This window comes from Electrophorus electricus, chromosome 5 (assembly GCF_041902795.1).
Source record: "Electrophorus electricus isolate QZ-2024a chromosome 5, ASM4190279v1, whole genome shotgun sequence".
In the NCBI taxonomy this organism is placed as follows: Eukaryota; Metazoa; Chordata; class Actinopteri; order Gymnotiformes; family Gymnotidae; genus Electrophorus; species Electrophorus electricus.
This window is the reverse complement of record NC_137501.1, coordinates 25,179,670-25,202,001: the sequence shown is the minus strand read 5'-3', so window position 1 is coordinate 25,202,001 and position 22,332 is coordinate 25,179,670. Positions and strand designations below refer to the sequence as shown.

Genomic DNA, 22,332 nt, shown 5'->3' with positions numbered 1-22,332 from the left:
TTCCCTTAGTACTATACTGCATGTAGTTTGAAATATGTCCATATGTGGCTTCCTTGTAAAAACTCCCAAAGGGAGTAGTACAATTTCCTGTCACCTAGTTTTATTTTTCCAGTTGATACTGTTCAATGGAACATTACAGAAAATAAAAAAATGCATACAGACACCACATTATATATAATGATACACATATATTTATTTTAGAGAGGAATACTGTTAACACCATTTTATATCTACAGAGCAATTTCATTTAAGATTTTTCTACATATATTTAATATGAAGCACATTTACACAGTTACACATTCATAGGTTTAGGTGTATGGAAAAAAAAACAGGAGAAAAAAAAAGTCAAGATTATCAGACGCTTGTGTAAGATTGTAAATGTAATTTTGCTTATCATGCCAGTAAACTACCTCTCTCTCTCTCATACAGAGGAAAATGAAGATAAAATACTTAAATTAAATTAAATAAACAGAGAAATGGAAATGTGGGGAAAAAAATGCATCATCTATTGCCATTACAGACTGAATTCTGCAGACCTTAATGGATTCATCTCCAAATACATGCTTTTGAGTAATGACAAGAAATCAGACAATTATAGAATTGCAAATAATATAACTGAAATATAGTAAATTCTCATATGTGAAGGGGAAAAAATCAAATAAGAAGTGATCACTTAGTCCACAGTAATATTCAACTCCACTTCCAGACTTTTAAAGACTGCATAGTAAACTTTGGTGTTGATTTCAAAAGCCCACACATCTCTTGCTCTGTTTGTGTTGGACCTGAATTAGCCACCATCATTCAATGTTCCTAAAAGTGTTTACAATATTTCTTTGGGCTCTAGGTTCTTTTGATACTTATATTTTACAGTTCTCTGTCTAATCCTGTATGTTGCTTTAGCTTTAAATATGTTTCTGTAAATGGTAGCATTGTTTATACGTGTTTCAATCCAGCAAACCAAAATGCTTTGCTCTCCACCAGTAACCGGCATATTCAAAGTAAGAACACTTTGGTGATATTTGTAAGTGTCGGTGGACTCTCCAATGAATGCACTGAATGAACTACTTAAAGACTTAATGGCTTAGTTGATTTTTTTCCCCTTTTGTTTTATTAATTCTTATAGTAAGAATTCAGAACATAATGTAGATTGCCAAGCTTAAAGGTGGGACCTGCTTGTAAAGTTCAAGCTGACTGCTGAACCTGATGGTTCTCATTCATTACTCATACATAATGTTTAAATTTGTTAAATGTGTTACATTCATATCCACTCCTAGCTCATCTTTGTCTGTTTATACAGTTTCTCAATAAAGTAAAGCCTGTTAATCATATCCTAAGGCAAGTATTCACTTCTGTGTCAAGTGTTTCTTAAATCTGGACTATTTATAAGTCTTGCCATACATTATTATACTTATAATATGTTTTTCATAAATACATTTGTGTTTTGAAGCTCTTCTCCATTTGTTTTGCTAAGTGAACTAACAACATAGCGGTTATCTGAAATACATATCTGAAATAAACTTATTTCCAAAAATAAAATGCATAAAATTACTTTGTCTTGTACTGCAGAGTTAGGAAACATGATAATCTAAATGCTTAAGTCGGTCATTTGCTGAGGGGTCATTTCTGCAAAATAATTAGCTAACTAGGCAGATGATTGCATCAGTTAGATGATCTTAGCTGGCTAGTTATCCATTTATGTTAGGTGAGCTATGTGCAGTTCATAGCACCTTTTGGACATGGAGCACATAGGCTCCTGCAGAAAGAAACAGACCGGCATAATGGTCAAGTTTCTTAAATAAAGTCCACGGCTGTGTGCACATGCTATGATTAAAATAATCACTTAATTTAAAAATTGTATTCAGGAACTTGAGCTATTTTGTTATAAAGTTGTGTCACTCATTTGAGCATTATTCATGTGAAAAGACCACTAAAGAAAGTTAAGCAACTCTTACACATATTTTTTCCAAGTCAGAGTGATCAAATATGTGTAAGTGATCTGTGAATGGCTTTTAAATGAAGAGCATCATAAAGTGATGTAATGTGCCTTCGCATAAATCGCCCCAGGCGGCTTACATAGACTGGCACTTTTCAGTCATTGCAACTCACAATGTGCCTCTAGTAGACTTTAATATCCAATGCCATAAGAGAACTTGGGGCATATGGTCTATAGTGATGACTATAGTGATTCTTGCTTTTTGGCTGGTGTTTTGCAACTGTGCATTGGACTCTAAGTATAATCAAAATTATTAGCCAATTAAAGCACATTTTGTGCAAAAAACAAAACAAAACAAAATCTGATGTAATTCATCATGTCATAAAATTATGCACAATTTACATGCTTTTCTTCTTTGCACATCATGTTATAGCATAACACCATGGGAGAATATGTAAAAGTGGACTCTTTTATAAGTTTATATGCATAGTTCACAACAGTTATTACAAATTTAACAACAAAACTTCATAATTATATAGCACCAGAGCATTACAATACTCAATAAACGTATGAGACACACATGAAAAGGCACTTATGCTTGGTCATAGTAACCCTAAAGCTAAGTGGAAAAACTACACAAGATAGTATTACTTCCAAACACAGAAATGCTTTGATTTAAAAGCAAACACACCCATGTTGGCAATCTGTACTTTAGTTCCTTGGTTTAGAACAGATTACAATGTAAACATAAATATTTACTACTGAGGTGATTATTTATTCCATTATAACATTATTATAATAGTTTTGCTCAGTTTTGCAAAACATGGATCAAAGTCTAAATTTCAGTGCAGCATTCTTACCCTCCGTAAGCAACCATGTAAAGTGAAACCATGTCCTGAAGAGTGCAGAGGCCTCATATCTGAAGTTTATGCTGGCCTACCTTCTTCACAAGTGTCCAGTCACAGACATTTCCATACAAACACACTGCAAGAAAATTACAGCATACAGAGAAATGAGATCATAATTGCACCATGCATGCACTGAGAATGTGTATAATAAATCATTTTTCAGCATTCTTCATATACAAGCCTTATATACAACCCTCTTAGATGTGCACTAATGGTAACATTATTGTTAACATCAAAAACTGCAAGCCAGATCTAAACGTCACATAAGCTGTATTGATGGATACCATTTGAAGGAGGTAGCAACTGAAAAGCTGATTTTCAACTAAACACTGCAATAGATTCTCTAGATCTGAGGTTATCAAGCCACTAATGTAGCTGCCAGTGAAATTCTGCTACAGGGTTACACTGTATGTTATTGCATGGGATCAGCCTTCTGTGTAGATTCTGGTCATTTCTAAGTACCACAGACTGAAGACCACTGCTACGTTAATTACATGTTTTCATAAATTATGAGAATTACAATATGCACCATTTGTAAGCTTTCCATTTTACCTGCAATCGTCGCCTCCAGTGCTGATTACATATTTGTCATCGTACGAGAAGCGTATGTTGGTCACATGTGCAGAATGACCAAAGTACCTCTTGTTTTTAGCCTGGAAAACACAAAAAATATTTCAAATGAGACATCTTCAACTCAGCCCCAGTGCTGATGTATTAACAGTAATTTTCACAAAGCAGGGAACATACAAACTTCTCAGAGCACGGGAACTCGAAGAGCTTGACTAGGCCAAAATCATCTCCCGTAACTATATTGAGGCCGGCATGTGAGACACAGGCGCAGTTGACATCCGCTTTGTCTGCATTTCTTGGCCAGACTCCTAACACCTCGTCACCAAGGACACTATAAAAAAAACCAAAACAGTACAACTGGTTGATTTAGAGCGGGGAAGCAGGGAAAATAAATATGTGAAGATAGTGTTGTAAGAAAAAAAAAAAGCTCACTGAAATCCTACACTGACCAGAGTGAGCCATTAGGATAAGCTAATTTTACCTGGTCCAGGAAGCCCATGTGATTCGGTCAATTAGGGCCTGATCAGTGATGGTTTTGCATGAGGGTACCTCGAGAACCTGCCGCTTGTAAGATCCTGTAGACACCTGTAGGGTCACAGCCCACTGTTACATTCAAAATGTGCACAGACGAACATCTATATTACTGACTACAATGTCTACTATAATGTCCACCTGAATGAATTTGCTGTCTGCAGAGAAGTCCATCTGTATTACAAAGCCAGGTATGTCTTTGCAGTAGCTCACTCGGCTGATGGAGGAGCCCTGTGTCAGGTCATACAGGTCCACGGTACTTTCAGCTGATCCCACTCCCAGCAAAAGCTTATCAGGACTGAACCTGACAATTACAATCCAACTTCACATTAGACTAGACCAATATTAGACTAGACCAATATATTGTTTGACTGATAAAATATCAGTCGATATTAAGGTACCACAGTTTAACTGATTTATGAAAAATACTAATAATACATGTCTAGTATTCAGGAAAACCAGGAAAGTGAGGCTATTTTTGTCATGGTAGGCTGGTCTCCTACCAGAAGGGACACACCCACTCCAGATAGGGGCTGTACCACTAACCTGCCCCGCTCACAATCACCTGCCTTTTGACAGGAGACACCTGCTCCTCATTACCTATCACTATATATTCCTGCAGGTTCAGAGAGCGCATTAGCGGTCGAAACCTCAAGTGCCCCTCGGTGCACTGCTGATACTACGAAGACACTTCGTCTTAGAGTAGTTTCTAATTATTGCATTCCTAATGGAAAATCAAGAACAAATCTGTTCTAACTCGCCTCTTGCTTCATCTGTGCTGCCTACATCACAATTTTGAACAACAACCAACTATACAGTTGAATGCCAAGAGGCATTGTCTTCGTGGAGGGGTAACTCCCTTCAGAGTCAAGGGTCTTCACATTAAGTTATGGCAACCTCACAAACCTGTATTTATTTTAAAACAGCTCTTCTGTTAACGGCAAGTTATGGAAACCTCACATGCCGTTAACAGAAGAGCTGTTTTAAAATAAATACATTTAAAATATGGGCCAGTCACGTGGCCATTACATGTGGTCAGGAATATACCATGTGTGCAGTATAGGACGGAAAAGTGTTTTAAAAGTGAATGGCCTCCACGTGTTACCGAATGTCCTGTATAGCAGAGCTCCTGTCCCGCTTCTTGCCCCACATCTTGAGGGAGTTGGTGAGGAAGATGACGATCTCCCCATTCTTCATGCCGACGGCCACCATCTCCCCATCAGGACTGTAGCTCGCACACTTGGCAGGATGACCGAGGCTGACTCTATTTAAAAGTTTCTGTTCAAAGACGGAGGTGCTTGGCATGTTAGTCTGAACAGGTGCTTCGTAGAATGAAAGTAAGATATACACAAGAGAGGAAAATTAATCAATAGGTCAGAGATCAAATCACCAAATAGACTTTTTTAGAGTAGGTCTGCGATGACTTACTATTAATGTCAAACCTTCTGGCTAGAGCACAACTCTGCAGCCATATTTGGTCTGTATACTGTACAACTGAAATGACTAATGCTCGACCAAGATATATTTTATATACAGAAGCAAACTGTTGAGAAAGGTTAATAACTTTATCAACAAGGTCCCATATCCGGATGGTTCCGTCATCGCTGGCAGTGATGAAGACATCTTTGGACGGGTGTGTCGCCAGCCCCCAAATCGCTCCCTGCATGTGGCTGTTTATTAGGACGTTAGAGGCAGCATTCTTCTCCCCAACTTCAATAATCTCTCCATCCTTTGTCCCCACCAGAATTTTCCCCTAATCACATGGGAAATCCAATAAAATGCAACATTGGACATTTGGGATAGGTGATGAGCAATCATTATTATGGAGGCTTACAACTAGCTGTGTGTATTTGAGTAAGATACCTTTCCACGACACACAGACCGGACACAATCCACGACCTGGCCCGTCTCTAGTTGAAAGGCACGGCATCGCTTCATCTCCTGATCCCATAGTTTTACTGCACCTCCCTCTTTTGTCCTAACACACACACACACACACACCATTCAGAAGGGCAGACACATACACTCCGAAAGGGCATACACATGCTCATATTTGGAACCAACATCAAACACACACACACACACACACACAAAGTACGGTTCTCACGGTCTTTCTTTGCCTCCTGTAACGATAAGGCCGTCTCTTAGCGTGGTGTACATAGTGAAGACAGGGCCAGTGTGAGCTTTGGCCACCACCCTCACTAGGAAGTGATCCCGCCACACATACACGTCCCCATTTATGGCCCCTGTGAATGTCAGGCTATTCTGAGGGAGGGAGACCAGACACAGCCCTCAATGTACGAAAACCGTCACCAGTACGCACATATAAAGGATGTCTCCATGCAAATGAACTTCAACCAAACCACAGCGTCAAACACATGCTGATGACATATGTGTAGAAGGCAATGAGGACATTGATTGTTTTTTTATAGAATGCTTGGTTAATCTGTAAACAATACACATTAAACACAAAGTTGAATAGGTGCTTTTTTATTATACAGTGCATAGTTGCTGAAATGGCCTCACTAAGCGATGCTAACATGGGTAATGGTTACGAAACTCTATCGCTGATGTTTGATTTCATGCTATAAAAAAAACGTATGGTTTTTGTAATAGCATGGATGCGATAGCAGGGATGCAGATAAACACTTACAGCACCAAAAGCTACTGACAGCATGGTCTGCAACCTGGCGTCCGCAACTGAACCCATGACTCCCTTCTTATACAGGAGTGATCCACCTGCCAGTGTCCAGAACTTGATGTGCCTGATCCCCACTGACACGAACTGCGAGTCTGAGTCTGGTCGGAACTCCACCACAAAGATCCTTTGGGCTTGGCCTCCTTTGCTGGTAACTTTGGTCCCTAGCAGGTGCGGAGAGGCGTAGAGGGAACACAGAGAAGAAAGCTGCAGAGGGAGTGCACAGTGTGCAGCCAAAGCTCCCTAGCTGATTTTTTTGCACAATACAGAAATTGGCACTGTTAAGCCAATCAGAATGCGTCTCCAGAAACGTGCTAATTCTAATATGTCAGGCATCAAACGTTCGAAACATAGCAGCTCGGACCTTTGGCTGTAAAAAGTACCTAATGAATACTTTAATACTTGAAGTATGTAAAATAAATAAATAAAAAAAATCAATGCTGAAAAAAAGAAACCACACAAAAAGAACATAACCACAGAATAAGCTGCCAGTCCCCAATCTGGAAGCTACTGAGCAAACTCTGGTCCGGGCTTACCTTCCTGCCAGCTCCACACAGTGATGCTGTGGTCTGGCTCAATGCCCACAGACAGCAGCAACTTGCCCGTGGCGCTGAAGTTCACGTAGCCCACCCCTTTGCCGTGGTAACCGCGGAGGATGGACAGAGTCTGTTTAGTCATTGCGTCCCAGATGTGGATGGAGGGGTTGCTCCCTGGACAAAAGAGAGTGGCACAGAAACATGACAGTGACTTTGCAGGTGGACGTGCCGAAAGACCCCCGCACCGTGGAGGGCGAGGCGGCTTTTTATTGGCTCTGTGGACGCAGTCCACACTTTTAGGCAAAGTTGATCAGCAGTTGGATAGATGCTAAAATTGCAGTCTTTACAAATACGCTAAAGAATTTGCAATAGAAACTTAAAAAAAAAAAAAAAAAAAAAAAAAAGCTTTGGTGCAACCAAGTAACTTTAGTTTCTGCTGCAGACATGAAAAAAACTAATGTAAATGAACATGCTTACATGTCTGGTTATGTACTACAGAGTATAGGATTACATACGCAGTATGCACATATTATCCATTTTATATATGTGGATTATCCATATTATCTACAACATTATGCAAATACCAACACTTACCGATTTGTCCCGTAGCAACAACATTTCTGAACTTCGGATGCTGATTGACAGTGAGACAGAGAATGTCGTCTGTGTGTTCCAGGTAAAAACTCTGTGTACCTGACAGAAATCACCATCAAATCTTGGTCAGGTTTTGGATGAACTTGAATATAACGGTTATAAGATGGTTTTATGTTCAACAACATTGCCTTTGCAAATTGCTCTAGCAAATAACTACAAAGCATTTATAACCTGCAAGCTATTTAATTTTCAGTTTGATTTGTATTTAGCAATTTGTGTTTTGATAGTTTTTCTAAATGTAAGAGCTCCTATATGTATTACATTGAAACACACTAAATACATCAAATATTTAGTACACCACATATGTATTTAGTATACCATTAAAATAATTTCTCACCATTCCTGGAAAACATCTTTTGCTTCCATTTGTACTTTCTGGATTCTGTATGTATAAATCTAAAAGCATTTTTTGTGTGTACCCGTGGCAAGACTGTGAACCAAGGCCATGGCTGCAGTGGGGAATATGATGTCAGTGCCATCATTGAGGTAGTGAAGGTTGTTTCGACAGTCAAAGCCCCTGAATCCAAACACATGGTCCAATACCAGATCCTGAGATGCGCAGTAAAACAGACAAGCTTATGCTATTTAAAAAATTCAAATGTACTGTTGAGATGTTTTACCTAAGGTAAGGTAATGTTGTGTTGTTTATGCTCACTACCACATTTTATTTGTCCATTTAAATAAAAGCTAAAATGAATATTTAACACAAAAGTATCCTAGCAGTATGACTTATTGTTCTCTGCTCACTTTTATTCATTCATTAGCCAGTTTAGAATTCATGGGGTAATATAATCCTTTATCTGTGTTCATTCAACCTCATCATGTTGGAAACTGCATGAACTCATGTGCATGATTTAGTTTAATGTGGCTAGATGATCATATACCAGGGGCACAAATTAACCACTGTGAAAATGTTAATATTTCAGGAACACAGAAAATTGAGTATGTGGGCACACACTCACAGACACCCACACAAACACATCCACACCCACACACCAACAAACACACAAATAAACAAACAACACAAACAACATGGGCATGCACTGCGATTTCAAAACCTTGGATTAGTATCTTGTGGCTACAATAAACTAAATTAAAACAACCTTTTTTTCAGCCTCTTCTGGGCTCTGATGAAAATGCTGACTGCTGGAATCTGAGTTACCCCATAGTACTTCTTTACCTCCACTGGCTTCTTCTTCTTGTAGATGTTATTTCTCTGCAGCTTCTCTGGAAGAGGGATGGCCCGACTTACAGGCGGCCTGTGGATATGAAGCTCTTGAGCACACTTACATGCAATGTTTTCAGTAAAACCTCACATACATACTGCAAATCTTTTCAACTGTATGTAACATCAGTGACAAAAATTAAAAATGTAAAAAGTTGTGATTCTTTTAGGTTTTTAAAATCATATTGTTTATGTATAATATTTATAATGATACATAGATTAAAATTTTAAAAATTTTGGGGCACTACTGGGTTTTTTTGGTTTTTTTTAAAGAATTGACTATAGTCAATGAGCTGAGGAAGTATATCTGTTGTCCCCTGACTAAGTCACCAACTAATTCACACCCTCTACACACTCTCTACCATGTTGGAAATTTCTGATTACATAAGAAATTCATTTTTTATCATACTGTGAAGCTGTAAAAAATGTACCAGGCAGCAGACAATTGTAGTTGTAGGTGTGCCAAATACATATCCATAAAATATAAAGTATACAAATATACGTCCATAAAATATGTAGTATTTTAATATCAGCTTTAATATCATTTTTAATATCAGCTTTATTTTTAAATATCTCTCTGTGTGTGTGTGTGTGTGTGTGTGTGTGAGTGTGTGTGTGAAAAATGCATGCACACGTACACACAACCTGCTAAACATGCAGTTGATATTCACAAGTCAGACAAGTGAGTCCTTCCACGGCAACGACTACATTATTTATATTAATTTAGATTAAGATGATTTAATATTCAGCTCTACAAATGCAATTTTCCAAAGTCATTTCAGCAAGAAGGCACTGTTATTGCAAGCTTGGTTTGAAAGAAATTTCAAAAAACACATTTGACTCTCCAGTGTCATTTCCCAGGGGAAGGATTGTTAGAAATCTGATCCTACACCGTGAAATGGGGAATGGGATTGTTGTGGTCCTAATAATATACTGTAAAAATGTTTACTGACACATGCCTGTTCTGTCATTGGTTTCTGTGCTGAAAACAACAAAAGCAATTAACATTTAGTTAGAGTCGCTTGTGACATGATGGACACATATTTAAGCAAACAATTTTCTGTGTGTTTAATTTATACAGAGAAAGGCACACACACACACACACACACACACACACACACACACACACACACACACACACACACACACACACACACACACACACACACACACACACACACACACACACACACACACACACACACTTCACACAAAAAAAGAGGACAAGACAAGAAAAACCCCAAAACCTTGCTGGGAGGGTCATAATTTTAGCACTTGAGGCAAAAAGAGGCCTCCTATTCTGAGCTGCAAGTGAACATCTTATGCCAAACATCCATATCTAGTTGCAGAAAAGACAATTTGAAGAGCATTAGAATGCAATAGAATGTAATTCGTTATGTTTAATTCTGAAGCTCTAGCATCTGATCATCTGATTACAAAATGTGATTACAGATGATGGGCAAATGTTCATAAAACAATGTTACTATATCTTCATTTTGAAGATGCAAACTAGACATTTACATAGAGATTGGTAATGCAAATTGACAAAGGTGAGCAATTCTAGGTCACAGGGTATAGGTCGCATAAATTCCAATACCTAATGATTAATATATATTAATATATGCCTAATATATTAATATATTGCCATAGAGTAAGACCAGTGTTTGGGGGTATTTTCCACAAATCAGTCGCTTTGGTCACTGGCGGCTAAAAACTTGGGGGCATTAAAGTGAAAATGAATATGTTACAGAAGGATGTCCAGGACATGAATGCTTGACCCACAGTCCCAAAATAGGAGAAACTAAAATGCAAAAAAAAAAAAGAAGATGACGACCATGTTTTGTTTAGTTTGATTTTCTTTTCTTTTTCCAAAGTGTGGATAAGTCAGGATAGAAAGTTTGTGAACGGGTTTCGTGAAGGGTTTCATGAATTGGGCAGAGTTAATGAGAAAAGCAGCTCTGGCTGTGTGGCATGTGCTGGAAAGCACACAGGGACACAGCAAACACCAGAAGCTGGAGGCACAGTCAAAGCTATCATGAGAAAACAAAGCATGTTACCTGGATCCTCTTCATTGCAGCAGACAAAGCCAAAAAGTGATTTAATAGTGGTGTACTGGCTCGATCATCATTAGAGCTACTCTGAGGTTTAAAGTATCCTGCGCGAATGCTCTAGAGCAGGGGCTCCCAAAAATAACTCCAGCTCCAACCCCCTCAACTGATGATGCTACATCATTCACCACTTTACAGCAAAACAGGAAACTTTCAATGGCAGTAATGAACTGGTAATCTTTCCTGTATTATTTTAGCTGATTTTACTATACGTGTATGTATGGTTTTTTTTTATTTTTTTATTTTTTTAATTTAATATGTCATGGAGCAGCCCACCCTTGGAATGAGTAAACCTGCTTTCAGAGTTTTTTTTTTTTTTTGATAGACCAGTTGAGTTTGAGTGTCTAAAAAGTGAAAGGAAGAACTAGGAGGAGAAAAATCAGGACAAATACCAAATCTGATTAAAGTACTAGAGGAGCAACCCAAAAGTACTAGAGGAACTATGCAGAGGAAGGAGACAAGTTTCATTATTTGGCTGCTGTGGCCATACCAAAAAGCATCCCTTGAAACTTACCAAACAGTTCAAGCATAAAGCATCATTACTATTTTGTCTGAACATTTATTCACATATATTCACAAATTGCAAATGTTTTATGCACATATGAAAAATCAATTGTGGAGCAACCTTTAGTTTTGGAGCACCTGACCCTGCCTTTCCTCTGTTTTGGAGCATGCTGGAGAGATAACATCTCAAAGAGTGAGCAAGGGGTGGGATGACAAAGCATGTCCAAGTTTCAGGGCTTCGATTGGAATAACGGCATCATTCCCAGGGGCAGGAGATATGCACTATTGGACATGGGAACCACGGAGATACAAGGGAAGAGGCTGCATCAGTGGACGTGTGGACATGAGTGCCCCCAGCAGAGGAAGGGAAGGGAGGTATGTGATGGATGAAGCAGATTCGGATTGAAGTGTATGCTAGCTGCTGAAAAGCTTCAGCATGGCCTTTCTGCCTTTTCCATGAAAGAAAAAGGTTTTTCACCATCAGTGTGGCTACCAACAAAACTGTCTCGACCCGCCTTGACTCGACAGCTAGACAATGCTTTCAATTCCTGATTTACTAACATCTTAAAATGAGTGCCAATTTGAGTGTGCAGTGTAATATATTGCACATATAGCCTCTGGATGTTTTATATGTGACTTATAAAGAAAACTTGGGTGAGTAACAAGTTGTGCAAAGAATTACCATAAATATAAACTGAACTGAAATTTGAGATAGCAGAATTAGAGATAATAGCTGTATATAAGTATATATGATCTATAGGGTATACAAACAACAAGAAGACAAATAAATAAAACGTCAGCTCTGTGGGTAAAACAAATGATCAAGTAAACAATTAACAGAGTAGAAAGTATAGAACAGGGAGAACCAATATATAGTAAAATCAAAATTTGCTAGATACATAACATGAATCTCTGTTAGTATTTTTAGTAATTTGCTCTCAGTGCCTATGTATTCTCCTTTCTCATAGTCTCTTTCTCATCACACTAAAAAGCAGCTGTGAAAGGTGCAACAGATTAATAATAAATTACACACAAAATTCTCAGAAATATTTTATACTACTTTGGATGACAAATTCATCTATTTACATGGACACCATGAGGTATAAACACTCCTAACTGCATACTGAACATGTAAAAAATATTTAAATATTTTTGTAAAATAGTTTTGTCTTATTTTGGCTCATTTGAGAGACACTGACCTCACAGATCCTGTTAGTAGATGAGTCTGAACTAAATAAGAGTGTAGACACACAACCTGTGCAATAAAACCTAACCTGAGAGGCAACCCAACTTGAGAGGCAACTTCCTGGAATGCAACCAGGCAACCACCTGCCTATTAAAATCAGTAACACACCAGATGTATAACAGCACAGGTGGACTAAGAGGCCACACAGGAAGCATTGCCAGGGGTCTCAAGTTCTTTAGACCCATCAGATCAAAAAGGCAAAACAAAAGACCAATGATGGGAAAAGTCCTGATGAAAGCAAGTCTTCAGTGAAATCAGATCAACAGAACTGAACTGCAGTGAAGTGAATTTACCATCAATTGGTCTACTTTGCTGCTCACTGGGATTTGTCTGCCAGCCTTTCATGAGCCATAATGGACAATAAAGGAGTGATGCGCATAGACTTGAATGGAAAGCTAAGTGTAGCGTGCATGCTATATGTTGCAAGAATTAAATAACACCTGCAGTTGAGCATGCTCATTGGTAGAGCTCCAACTGGTAGATTCCTAAAATTCCCTAATGAGAGATTATGAGTGGCAGATTTACACCAAATTACAGAATCCTGGCATGTATAATTTACACAGGCTTGGTGCCTCATATAGTGCAATGTGCCAGCCCTGACGCTCTTTTGAGAAAACAAATGTCCTTTTTCAAAAACTCTTTTTAAACTTACAGTTCATTTGGCTTCGATTGTTACTGGAAGGTACGGGGTTAACACTGCTCTTACGAAATTAAAGCTAAACAAGATAGTTATGACTGGTAGACAATAATAGAGCAGAATCTGGGTTTAAGTGGGTTTAAATAATATTCATGTTGTACCTTTGATATGAATGCAACTCTGATTAGTGAGAATCTACCACTTAATAAGGAGCATAAATAAAACAGAAGGAGATCATGAGCCAATGAATTGCATTAGAGACATTTCCTGTCCCTATAATTTCATAATACTGAGGTAATGGTCTACAAGCAAAAAATGATCATAAATTTCAGCAAGATGTTCATAGATAGGAGATAAATTCATTCAGAATATGAAATGTATGTCTGGGAAAGAAATGCAAGAGAATAAATTATCCCTCCAGAACCATCATGGATATAGCATGTTCCAGCCATATTTGTGTTGCTTAGACAATCGTACAACCACAGCAGGTCACAATAACTTCATGAATTCCACAAATTGTAATAGTGCACATTCGACCAGATACCTACTGCATGATAAACAGTATTAAGGTCGTATGAGACATTTAAGAAGTTACTTACTTGACGATGCCCTGCCTCCAAGGGAATGCAAAGTAAAACACAAAGAGCGTCTGCAATGTTTGAATAACTTTGATGGAGGAGCACACAGCCGCAGCATAGAAAGACACACAAATTTACATCCTAAGAGGCTCGCTAAGCCTCAGTGCCATTCTGAGTCTTTTGTGATGCCTATACATGCACAAAGATAATATTGCAGAAAATCATCACAAGGCAGAAACAGTGATTCTTGCTGACCAACCAAAATCAGTCAATAAATGAATAAACCAATCAAATGCAGCTTTTCTCAGTGATAATAAACTGATTCTTAATCTGCAAGGCGTGGATAAAGAGCCCCAAATTCTGTCAGTCAAGATAACACTTTAAATCTCTTACTGAAACAAGCTTTAGAAACTCAAAGAAGTAAGTTGCAACAGCAAATAGAAATCTAACAATCATTTTTTTTGGTTTGAACATGTAACTAAAACGCTATAGGAGCTAAAGGGCTTTATGAAAAAGTAAAACACCACAGTACAGTGGGTGAGATTGAGACTAGTATATATAATATATAGTATTGGTATAGTATTGGTAATAAAATAATGGTAAAAGTCCATTATTTGATGATGCAAGATATTTCCTGCATCTCAATCCTTTTACATCGATCCTTTTGTCCATCATTCCATACATTGCTACTACCTCAAATATGTACCATAGCTTTCTACTACCTCAAATATGTCATGCAGAAACAGGGCTTAAGGAGGTAGAGCGGGTGAGGAATGAAGTGAGAATTGGAGGTGTACCTCTCCTCAGGAGATACCTCCTTCTGCTGCAGGTGAGGTTTAGTGCCAGCCATGTCTCGAATGCTCACCACGTTGACCTTAGTTGTGTAATCAATAACCTTCTCCCTTGCAACATCACTGTCATACCCTGCACAAACACCCGACATACAGCCATTCAGGCTGACTCAGCGATGAAGATGGCATAGTCTAAGTCTTTAAAATAAGAAATTACATTCAGAAAACATGCCTATAAGGGAAATATATTATATTGACCTTGATAACTATTGGGTAACGCAAAATGTTTCATTAAAATTGTACAAAGGTTCTCCCAATCATTGGTTCTATTAATAATTTAGTGAGTCAAATCACAAAAATAACATTCCCAAAACGAAACTCCTTGGGTATACAGAATAACATTTTAACCTTACTGTCCCATTACTTACAGTAGTTCAGAAAAATATGCCCAGTATCCGCATATGAGAAATGACCAAAGTAATATAACTAGTAACTCAGGACACTGCTGATGTAAAAGATGCTGGATATCAAGAAGGAGTAGGAAGTCTAGCTACCTCCGTCCTCTTCAAGATCCTCCTCGGACTCCTGGCTGTCAACAGGCCGGTTGTCTGGAGTGACAGAGGAGTCAAGGGTCCAAATCATCAGGCTTGTGTCAGCTCCCCCAATCGTTAGCAAAATCATGTCATCCTGAGCCCACCGCACGTTGGTCACATGAGCACTGTGGCCCATGTAACACTTAAATCTGCCATACTGGCCCTGCACACAAAATGAATAAACGGTGAAAGTTGGAGAATATTTTCTTGAAGACAACTGATATTTCCTAATTTCTGTAGACCTTTGAAGCATCCACAATCTTATTTTTATTATAGACCTTTTTGTTTTCATTTGTAATCTTTATGAGGAAATGTATCTGATTTTAAAAAATAAACAACCAAAAACCGATATGCCAAACATATGCAGTCAAAATTACACAAATGAATTTCTCAAATCGCATGGTGAAATAAGTTGGTTTCTTTCAGTTTATGTGGGAAGGTGTCATTTTCTCACACTTGCGGGGTATCTGAAGAGTTTGAGGAAGCCAAAGTCATCCCCTGTAGCCAGAAGCTTCCTGTCTCTGGTGAGTGAAGTAGTGTTGATGTCAGTGATGCCGCTATGTGCTGGCCAGATGCCTTCAGAGGTGGGGCCCAGAACGGAGGTCCACGAAGCCCATTCAATCTTCTCAATCTGAGAAATAATCCAATAATTCATCTATTAACAAACATTGCAGACTGTAAAAGTGTTTACAAAAGTTTTTTTTTTATTTTATTTATTTTTTTTTATTGACTTTACTGATTCAGTGTCAGCAATGATTCTTTTGACTGACCTCTGAAGCGTGAATAGTCTGTCTCTTTCCCCTTGGGGCTTCAAAGAATAAGTGTTCTTTGGCACCAGAATTAACTTGCAACAATTTACCTAAATTAAAAACAACAAACATACAAACAAAAGGTAGTCTGAAAGTTTAGAGCAAAAAATTGCGATTACTAAACCATCTGTTTTAAGTACTACTCTCTGAGAAAACCCATTGACTCATAACCACAAAGGTTACAATCTGACTAAGAGTATTAACAGGGCTACGACAAAGTCTGCCAGGGCAAGAAAAACCAGCAGTTAGAATAATTATATTTACATCAAACATTCATGCAATGCTAGCTTCAATTCCTTAGCGGTATGTCAGTTTTTACTCCAAATTTCTCTAGCTAGGTTGTCCAAATGAATCCATCATTACTATCTAAGGGCACATTCCTGAAAGAGAAAGCAAAGACACTTGGAGAAGGGAGGAGGGTGGTGTCTGCTCTCTGATAGATGACTGACACTATAAGTGGTCACCCTGAGAATATCAGAACCAATCAAACAGCAACAGTAAGGGAGAACATGGCTGTTATTCTGTAAGGTACTCACCACGTGTGTCCCAGTCTATGTGCGTGATGTAGCTTGTGGCTCCTTTGCAGATGCCCACTCTCTTACTGGTCAGTACGTTGTATATATCCACAAAGTGATCATGAGAGGCCACAGCGAGATATTTACCAGCATCTGATCAAGGACACACACACACGCGCACACACACGCATGCATGCATGCGCGCATGCACGCACACATGCACACGCACAGAGCCAGACACACACACACACACACACCCAGACAATCAAGATGCTCTGGAATACCAGTCGCTGCCCTGTGGAGCAACCGGACCCTCACGTCTGGAACAGCTCATCACACCCACTGCAAGAGGCTGTTCGACAAACTCCAGAACATCTTTGGCTCTGCTAAAAGGGTACTGCCTTCCCTTATCAGGTCTCCACACCACTCTGTAAGGAAGGTTTATTAATCCCCCGCCAGGACACATGGCTCAACTTTTACGACCCCAGCCCTGAACTGCGGGGCAACAAAAGTCATAAAGCACCTCATGTGGAATTAAGAGATGACTTCACAAGCGGGAATACTTCGATCAAGAAAAACTTATAAAAGACTATATTCCTGAAAATATTGTATGGGCAATGGATCCACAGCGCCCCTCAGTGACAATAATAGACTTCCCATCTGGACTTGTTAACCATGTATGGCTAACAGTGTATTGATTTCATATATAAACAGGCTCAACACACTCAATTTGAGCTGAAGTCTAACTAGGCTATCTAGCACTGAACAGTTATGAAATCCAGTCTCTCTCTCTAGTTGTTACGTTTTCTCTTTCTGGTTATTTCAGTCAGTCATGAAACCATTATATCCATGCCTTAACTCTATTTTTCTAGTGTCTGCATATTAACCTTTATACTTGTATTACTTAGTGATTACTTCCTCTTAGCTCCTAATAGTACACGTGTAATAATAGTACACGTACATGTGTAGTAATGCTTTCTACCTTTGTCTGCATCTCCCTTCTGTGCTTCTCCGTCTCTCTCAGTAACCAACTCTGTTTTTGTGTTGTGTGTTTCTTGGAAAATGTAGCTGCTTTCTTACATATAATTGTGTGCTTTGTATTACTTATCATCGTTGACACTACCTAAATATGTGGACCAAATGGCTCAGGTGAATTAAGGTAACTGATCCCACCTTTTATAATTCAAAAGACATGTCACATTACCAAATACCACTACCTTTTTGTTTTATTCCCATCTTTCTTTTCTTTTTTTTTGTTAAATTTGTTTTTTATTTTTACCAAAGCTGGAGACGAGACAAAGAGGCATTAATATGCATGAGCAAACCTGAGAACGATTTCTCCTCATCCCTGAGTCAGGGTTATAAACATCAATCCTCAGGAATTAAGAGTCAGTAGAAACAGGAGAAGAATAAGGAGTTTTAGGTGGTTAAGTTGGATACAGAGAAGAAGTTAGAACCACTCGCTAGAAGAATTAAGTACTTAGCATAGTGTCTTATTTTATGTTTGTCTTATATCTAGTATGTTAGTTATGTCTTAAACCATTTAATTTGTTTTCCACTATTCTGTCAAGATAGTAGACAATTGATGATTGTCCCTGGAAACTGACGTAAGAGCTAAATTCGTTCCATTCATAGGCTTTCTCGGGGTGTTTATAGCGAGTTGCATTTCCTAGAGATAATCCTGTTCAGGTTCATATTTCCTCCCCTCGTTAGTTGATACAATAATATTAATAAGAATCTCCTCGTCTTTTAGGCAACCCTCTGGCAGTGACGTTCACCGCCAGCTCCATTAACTTTCTGGATTGGCTAGTCTTAGTTAGCACTCTTGGTAAACAGTTCTTTGGCTTGTGCAAAAGTTCACCCCTCTGATCTCAGTTCTTGTCTTTGTTGCTTGTTTATTATGATTATATGATTCATTTTCTTAATCTCTTCTGCCCCCTTTCTTTTCTCAGATGTCACTCGTTAAGTTTTCTGTATGCCTGAGTCCATCTAAATCCATCTTAGTTGTCTATAGCAATGGTATTCCGTCTCTGCACAAGATATGAACTCATTTAAAAATGAGACTGATATAGGGAAAATACATCAACTAACAATGGAAGTAATATCAAAGGTTTATAAACATATTTTAGAGTGGTGTTGCAATAGGGCTTGAACCCAGGACAGCCAGAAACAGCCTACTGGGTGAGCTACCACATTTTAATGATAGTGGACCTGTATGCAAAACAGTTAGATCTAAGAACAGATAAAACAAGAGAAGCAAGGCAGAAGAAGCTGCGAGGCAAACGAACTCCCGCTAGACTGCAGCGGCCATCAAAACGACCTGTGCATATATCGTGCTTCAAAGAAATGGAGGACGACAAAACAAAACACCACGCCGAGCATGGAAAAATGGAGAACAAAGGACGCCACGGAAAGAATGGGAGCCCCGATGCACTGGGGAAAACCAAACTAAAATGTCCCAAACAAACCAGAAAACAGGAGGAACTTTAATGTCTAAAAGCCTTGGGAGAGAGACAGACTCGAGAGGGAAAACTGGAGAAGGGAGGGGACGTGTAAAAACACAGACACCCTCGCAGAGCAGAAGAGAGGTGTAACACAAGGGCTTACAGACCTTAATGCCCAAAGTTACTGGCTAGGAGCTTGGTTCAAAACTTTAGCAAAGACCAAGCACTGAATGACTGGGTCACTGGGCTTATATAGATCTAGCCCAGCTGTTAGCTGCAAACAGGAGGTCTGACATGTCAAACCCCAAGACAGCACTGACCGGCTCAGCCAGTCTACATGAGGATTATGTTGCTGAAGCCAGGGGTACCCCAAAATCAGTTGCAAGTTGGGAGCATGGATAATAAACAGCACAATCTGTTCGGTGTGGGCCGACTCACAACGTGACTGGACAAGTCTGATGGCTAACAACCCCTGGTTCAAGGGACCGACCATCGATGACAACAATGGGTCGGGGTTTGTCCAGCGGGACCAGCGGCAGGGCTAACTTGTTGGCTATCCCAGCATCAAAAAAGTTGCCCACTGCTCCAGAGTCCACAAATGCCTGCAGATGCGTTTCAGACATTCCCCAAGCCATTGTGATACTGAGGAACAACCCTTGAGCACGGGGAGGACTGGTTGAGTCCGTCAGAGGTTCTCCCTCCCCTGATGGATGCTATCCTGAGCTCCGGAGGAAAAGACAAGCTGGGCGAAGATGACCCGAGCTTCCGTAGTACAGACACCTTCCTTCCCACATCCGAGCGTCGCGCTCACTTTGGGAAAGGTGGGTGTGTCCAAACTGCATTGGCTGGGGTCCGGACTCCCCCTGCCTGTCAGGCACATGAACAGGGCTAAGGGTGTACGGCGCTACATGAGGGCCTCAACTGATCTCTGGGCCCTGTGCTCTGTGCCTCTCCCGTCCGCGATTGTCAATTCGCAACACAACATCGATCAGGTCATTGAGAGAGCCGGGAGTATCTCGGTGGACCAATTCATCTTTAAGCTCCTTGCTGAGGCCCTGGTGGAAAGCGCCCATCAGGGCTGTGGGGTTCCATCCACTCTCGGCTGCCATAGCGCGAAATTCGATGGTGTAATCAGCCACCGTTCTTTTATTACGTATATTAAGGAAACAGGAGGCCGTCTCCCCTCCAGCGACTGGATGGCCAAAAGTCCACTTGAGGGCAGCAGAAAACTCTGCCAAAGTGGAACATACATCAGTTTGGTGCTCCTAAACCAGGGTGGCCCATGCCAGAGCCCGCCCAGTTAGAAGAGAGATCATGTACGATGATGTTGCTTGCTCTGTGGGGAACCAAGAGGGCTACTGCTCAAAAGCCAGTGAGCATTGAAGGAGGTTCCTTTCTACAACCTCCTGCCTCACCAGCATAGCATTCAGGAGCAGGGAGCAACAGCTCTAAACACAAGATAGGCAGCATTTGGGGGCTGGCTGTGCTGCTGCAGGCCCAGCTGCCTCCTAACTTGGAGGCAGCCAAAGGCACTGCTGTTCGTATCAGAAGGTCTGTCAGGCCCTGTAACTGAGAAATTATCTGTTTCAGGGCCTGTTCACGTCAACCAACAGTCACCCCCTGATTAGTCAGAGCCACTTTTACCTAAGTCTCTCTTGAGCTGGGTCTTTCTGTAATGGGGCTCGAACCCAGGCCAGATAGGTGAAGACACCGACATCCTACTGGGTGAGGTACCACGTTTTTGATGATGGTGGGCCCGTGTGCAAAACAGTTGGATCTAAGAACAGGTGAAACAAGAGAAGTAAAAAAAAACAAAAACAAAAGTGGGGAGTTGAAGCCCGGCCACTTTGCTGCGAGGCAAATGAACTCCGACTAGACTGCGGCGGCCATCAAAACAGCCTGCGCGTATATCGCACTTCAAAGGAATGGAGGATGACAAAAAATAAATAAATAAATAAAAAATAAAGAGAGAACAAAGGATGCCACGAGAAGAACGGCAGCCCCAATGCACTGGGGAAAACCAAACTAAAACTTCCCAAACAAAACCAGAAAGCAGGGAGGAACTTTAATGGCTAAGGGGAGCCTCCGGAGAGAGACAGACTCGAGAGGGAAAACTGGAGAAGGGAAGGGACGTGTAAAAACACAGACACCATCACAGAGCAGAAGAGAGGTTTAGCACAAGGACCTCAATACCTAAAGTTACTGACTAGGACCTTGGCTCAAAATTTTAGCAAAGACCGAGCACTGGGTCACTTGCCTTATATAAATCTAGCACAGCTGTTGGGCATCAAGCCTGATTAGTTGTGTGCATGACTCAAGGCCTGCCTCTGGTGGCTGGAAGGGGCCTTGGCCTGATACCAACCCTTACAGGTGTCCCTTTTCAATAACTCATGAAATGATGTGCTTTTGCTACACATACATACACAAGCACACACACACACACACACACACAGATCACATGTGCACAGAGAATAAATAAATTACACACAGTCTCTGCAGCTCTTCAGGCTCTGCTGCTTCAGGCTTTGAAATGTGGATTATGTGGATTATGAACGCGTGGATTACCCGGAGAGGTGGATTATGTGGATTATGAATATTAAAATATTCTATGACTCCAAACACTTCACATAGCAGACTATTTTTGTATATTTAGGCATACTGCAAACCTAAGGTACATTAAGGAGGCAATAAGCCTTATTTCAACACTATTTACTACTGACCACAGAAGCACAATGATTTAGAACCAATAAAAAAACAACTGATATGGTAGACCAACAAAAAACTGTACATTTTATTCAACTGATGACTTAAATGTCACCTTGGGAGAATTTGATGTCAGAGATTAGATCCCTCCTGTGGTGGAAGGAGACCATGTCCTCCAGCGTGTCCGCATTCACCACCAGAAAACTACCGTCATTGAGGCCCACTGCTAAGGCTTTCCCATCTGGGGAGAAGGCACAACATCTTCCTCCTGGCAAACACACGAACACACACATAAGCACACACACATGCACACAAGCATGCACACACAAGTACGCACGCAAGCACGCAC

General features: G+C 40.1%; 1 protein-coding gene across 13 annotated transcripts in view; it reads right to left on the bottom strand.

Annotated features, from left to right (window-relative positions):
* Positions 1 to 189: 189 nt before the first annotated feature.
* Positions 190 to 22,332, bottom strand: part of LOC113588837 (echinoderm microtubule-associated protein-like 6) — a 54,476-nt gene continuing 32,333 nt past the window's right edge. For 2 of the 13 annotated variants that reach the window (XM_081714518.1, XM_081714522.1), the window contains 21 exons: positions 22,099 to 22,251; positions 16,858 to 16,989; positions 16,283 to 16,371; positions 15,967 to 16,143; positions 15,474 to 15,675; positions 14,926 to 15,052; positions 14,150 to 14,164; positions 8,934 to 9,089; positions 8,168 to 8,379; positions 7,771 to 7,869; positions 7,177 to 7,350; positions 6,596 to 6,804; positions 6,050 to 6,207; positions 5,806 to 5,920; positions 5,507 to 5,695; positions 5,048 to 5,220; positions 4,084 to 4,246; positions 3,893 to 3,996; positions 3,589 to 3,742; positions 3,394 to 3,494; positions 190 to 2,917 (listed from right to left, as the gene is read on the bottom strand). In XM_081714518.1, the coding sequence (XP_081570644.1) occupies positions 2,893 to 2,917; positions 3,394 to 3,494; positions 3,589 to 3,742; positions 3,893 to 3,996; positions 4,084 to 4,246; positions 5,048 to 5,220; positions 5,507 to 5,695; positions 5,806 to 5,920; positions 6,050 to 6,207; positions 6,596 to 6,804; positions 7,177 to 7,350; positions 7,771 to 7,869; positions 8,168 to 8,379; positions 8,934 to 9,089; positions 14,150 to 14,164; positions 14,926 to 15,052; positions 15,474 to 15,675; positions 15,967 to 16,143; positions 16,283 to 16,371; positions 16,858 to 16,989; positions 22,099 to 22,251 (2,927 nt within the window). In that variant the 3' untranslated portion in view covers positions 190 to 2,892. Of the gene's footprint in view, positions 2,918 to 3,393; positions 3,495 to 3,588; positions 3,743 to 3,892; positions 3,997 to 4,083; positions 4,247 to 5,047; positions 5,221 to 5,506; positions 5,696 to 5,805; positions 5,921 to 6,049; positions 6,208 to 6,595; positions 6,805 to 7,176; positions 7,351 to 7,770; positions 7,870 to 8,167; positions 8,380 to 8,933; positions 15,053 to 15,473; positions 15,676 to 15,966; positions 16,144 to 16,282; positions 16,372 to 16,857; positions 21,690 to 22,098; positions 22,252 to 22,332 lie in introns of those variants that run through there. The other 11 variants (XR_014123835.1, XM_081714520.1, XM_081714519.1 and 8 more) reach the window with 11 other exon arrangements.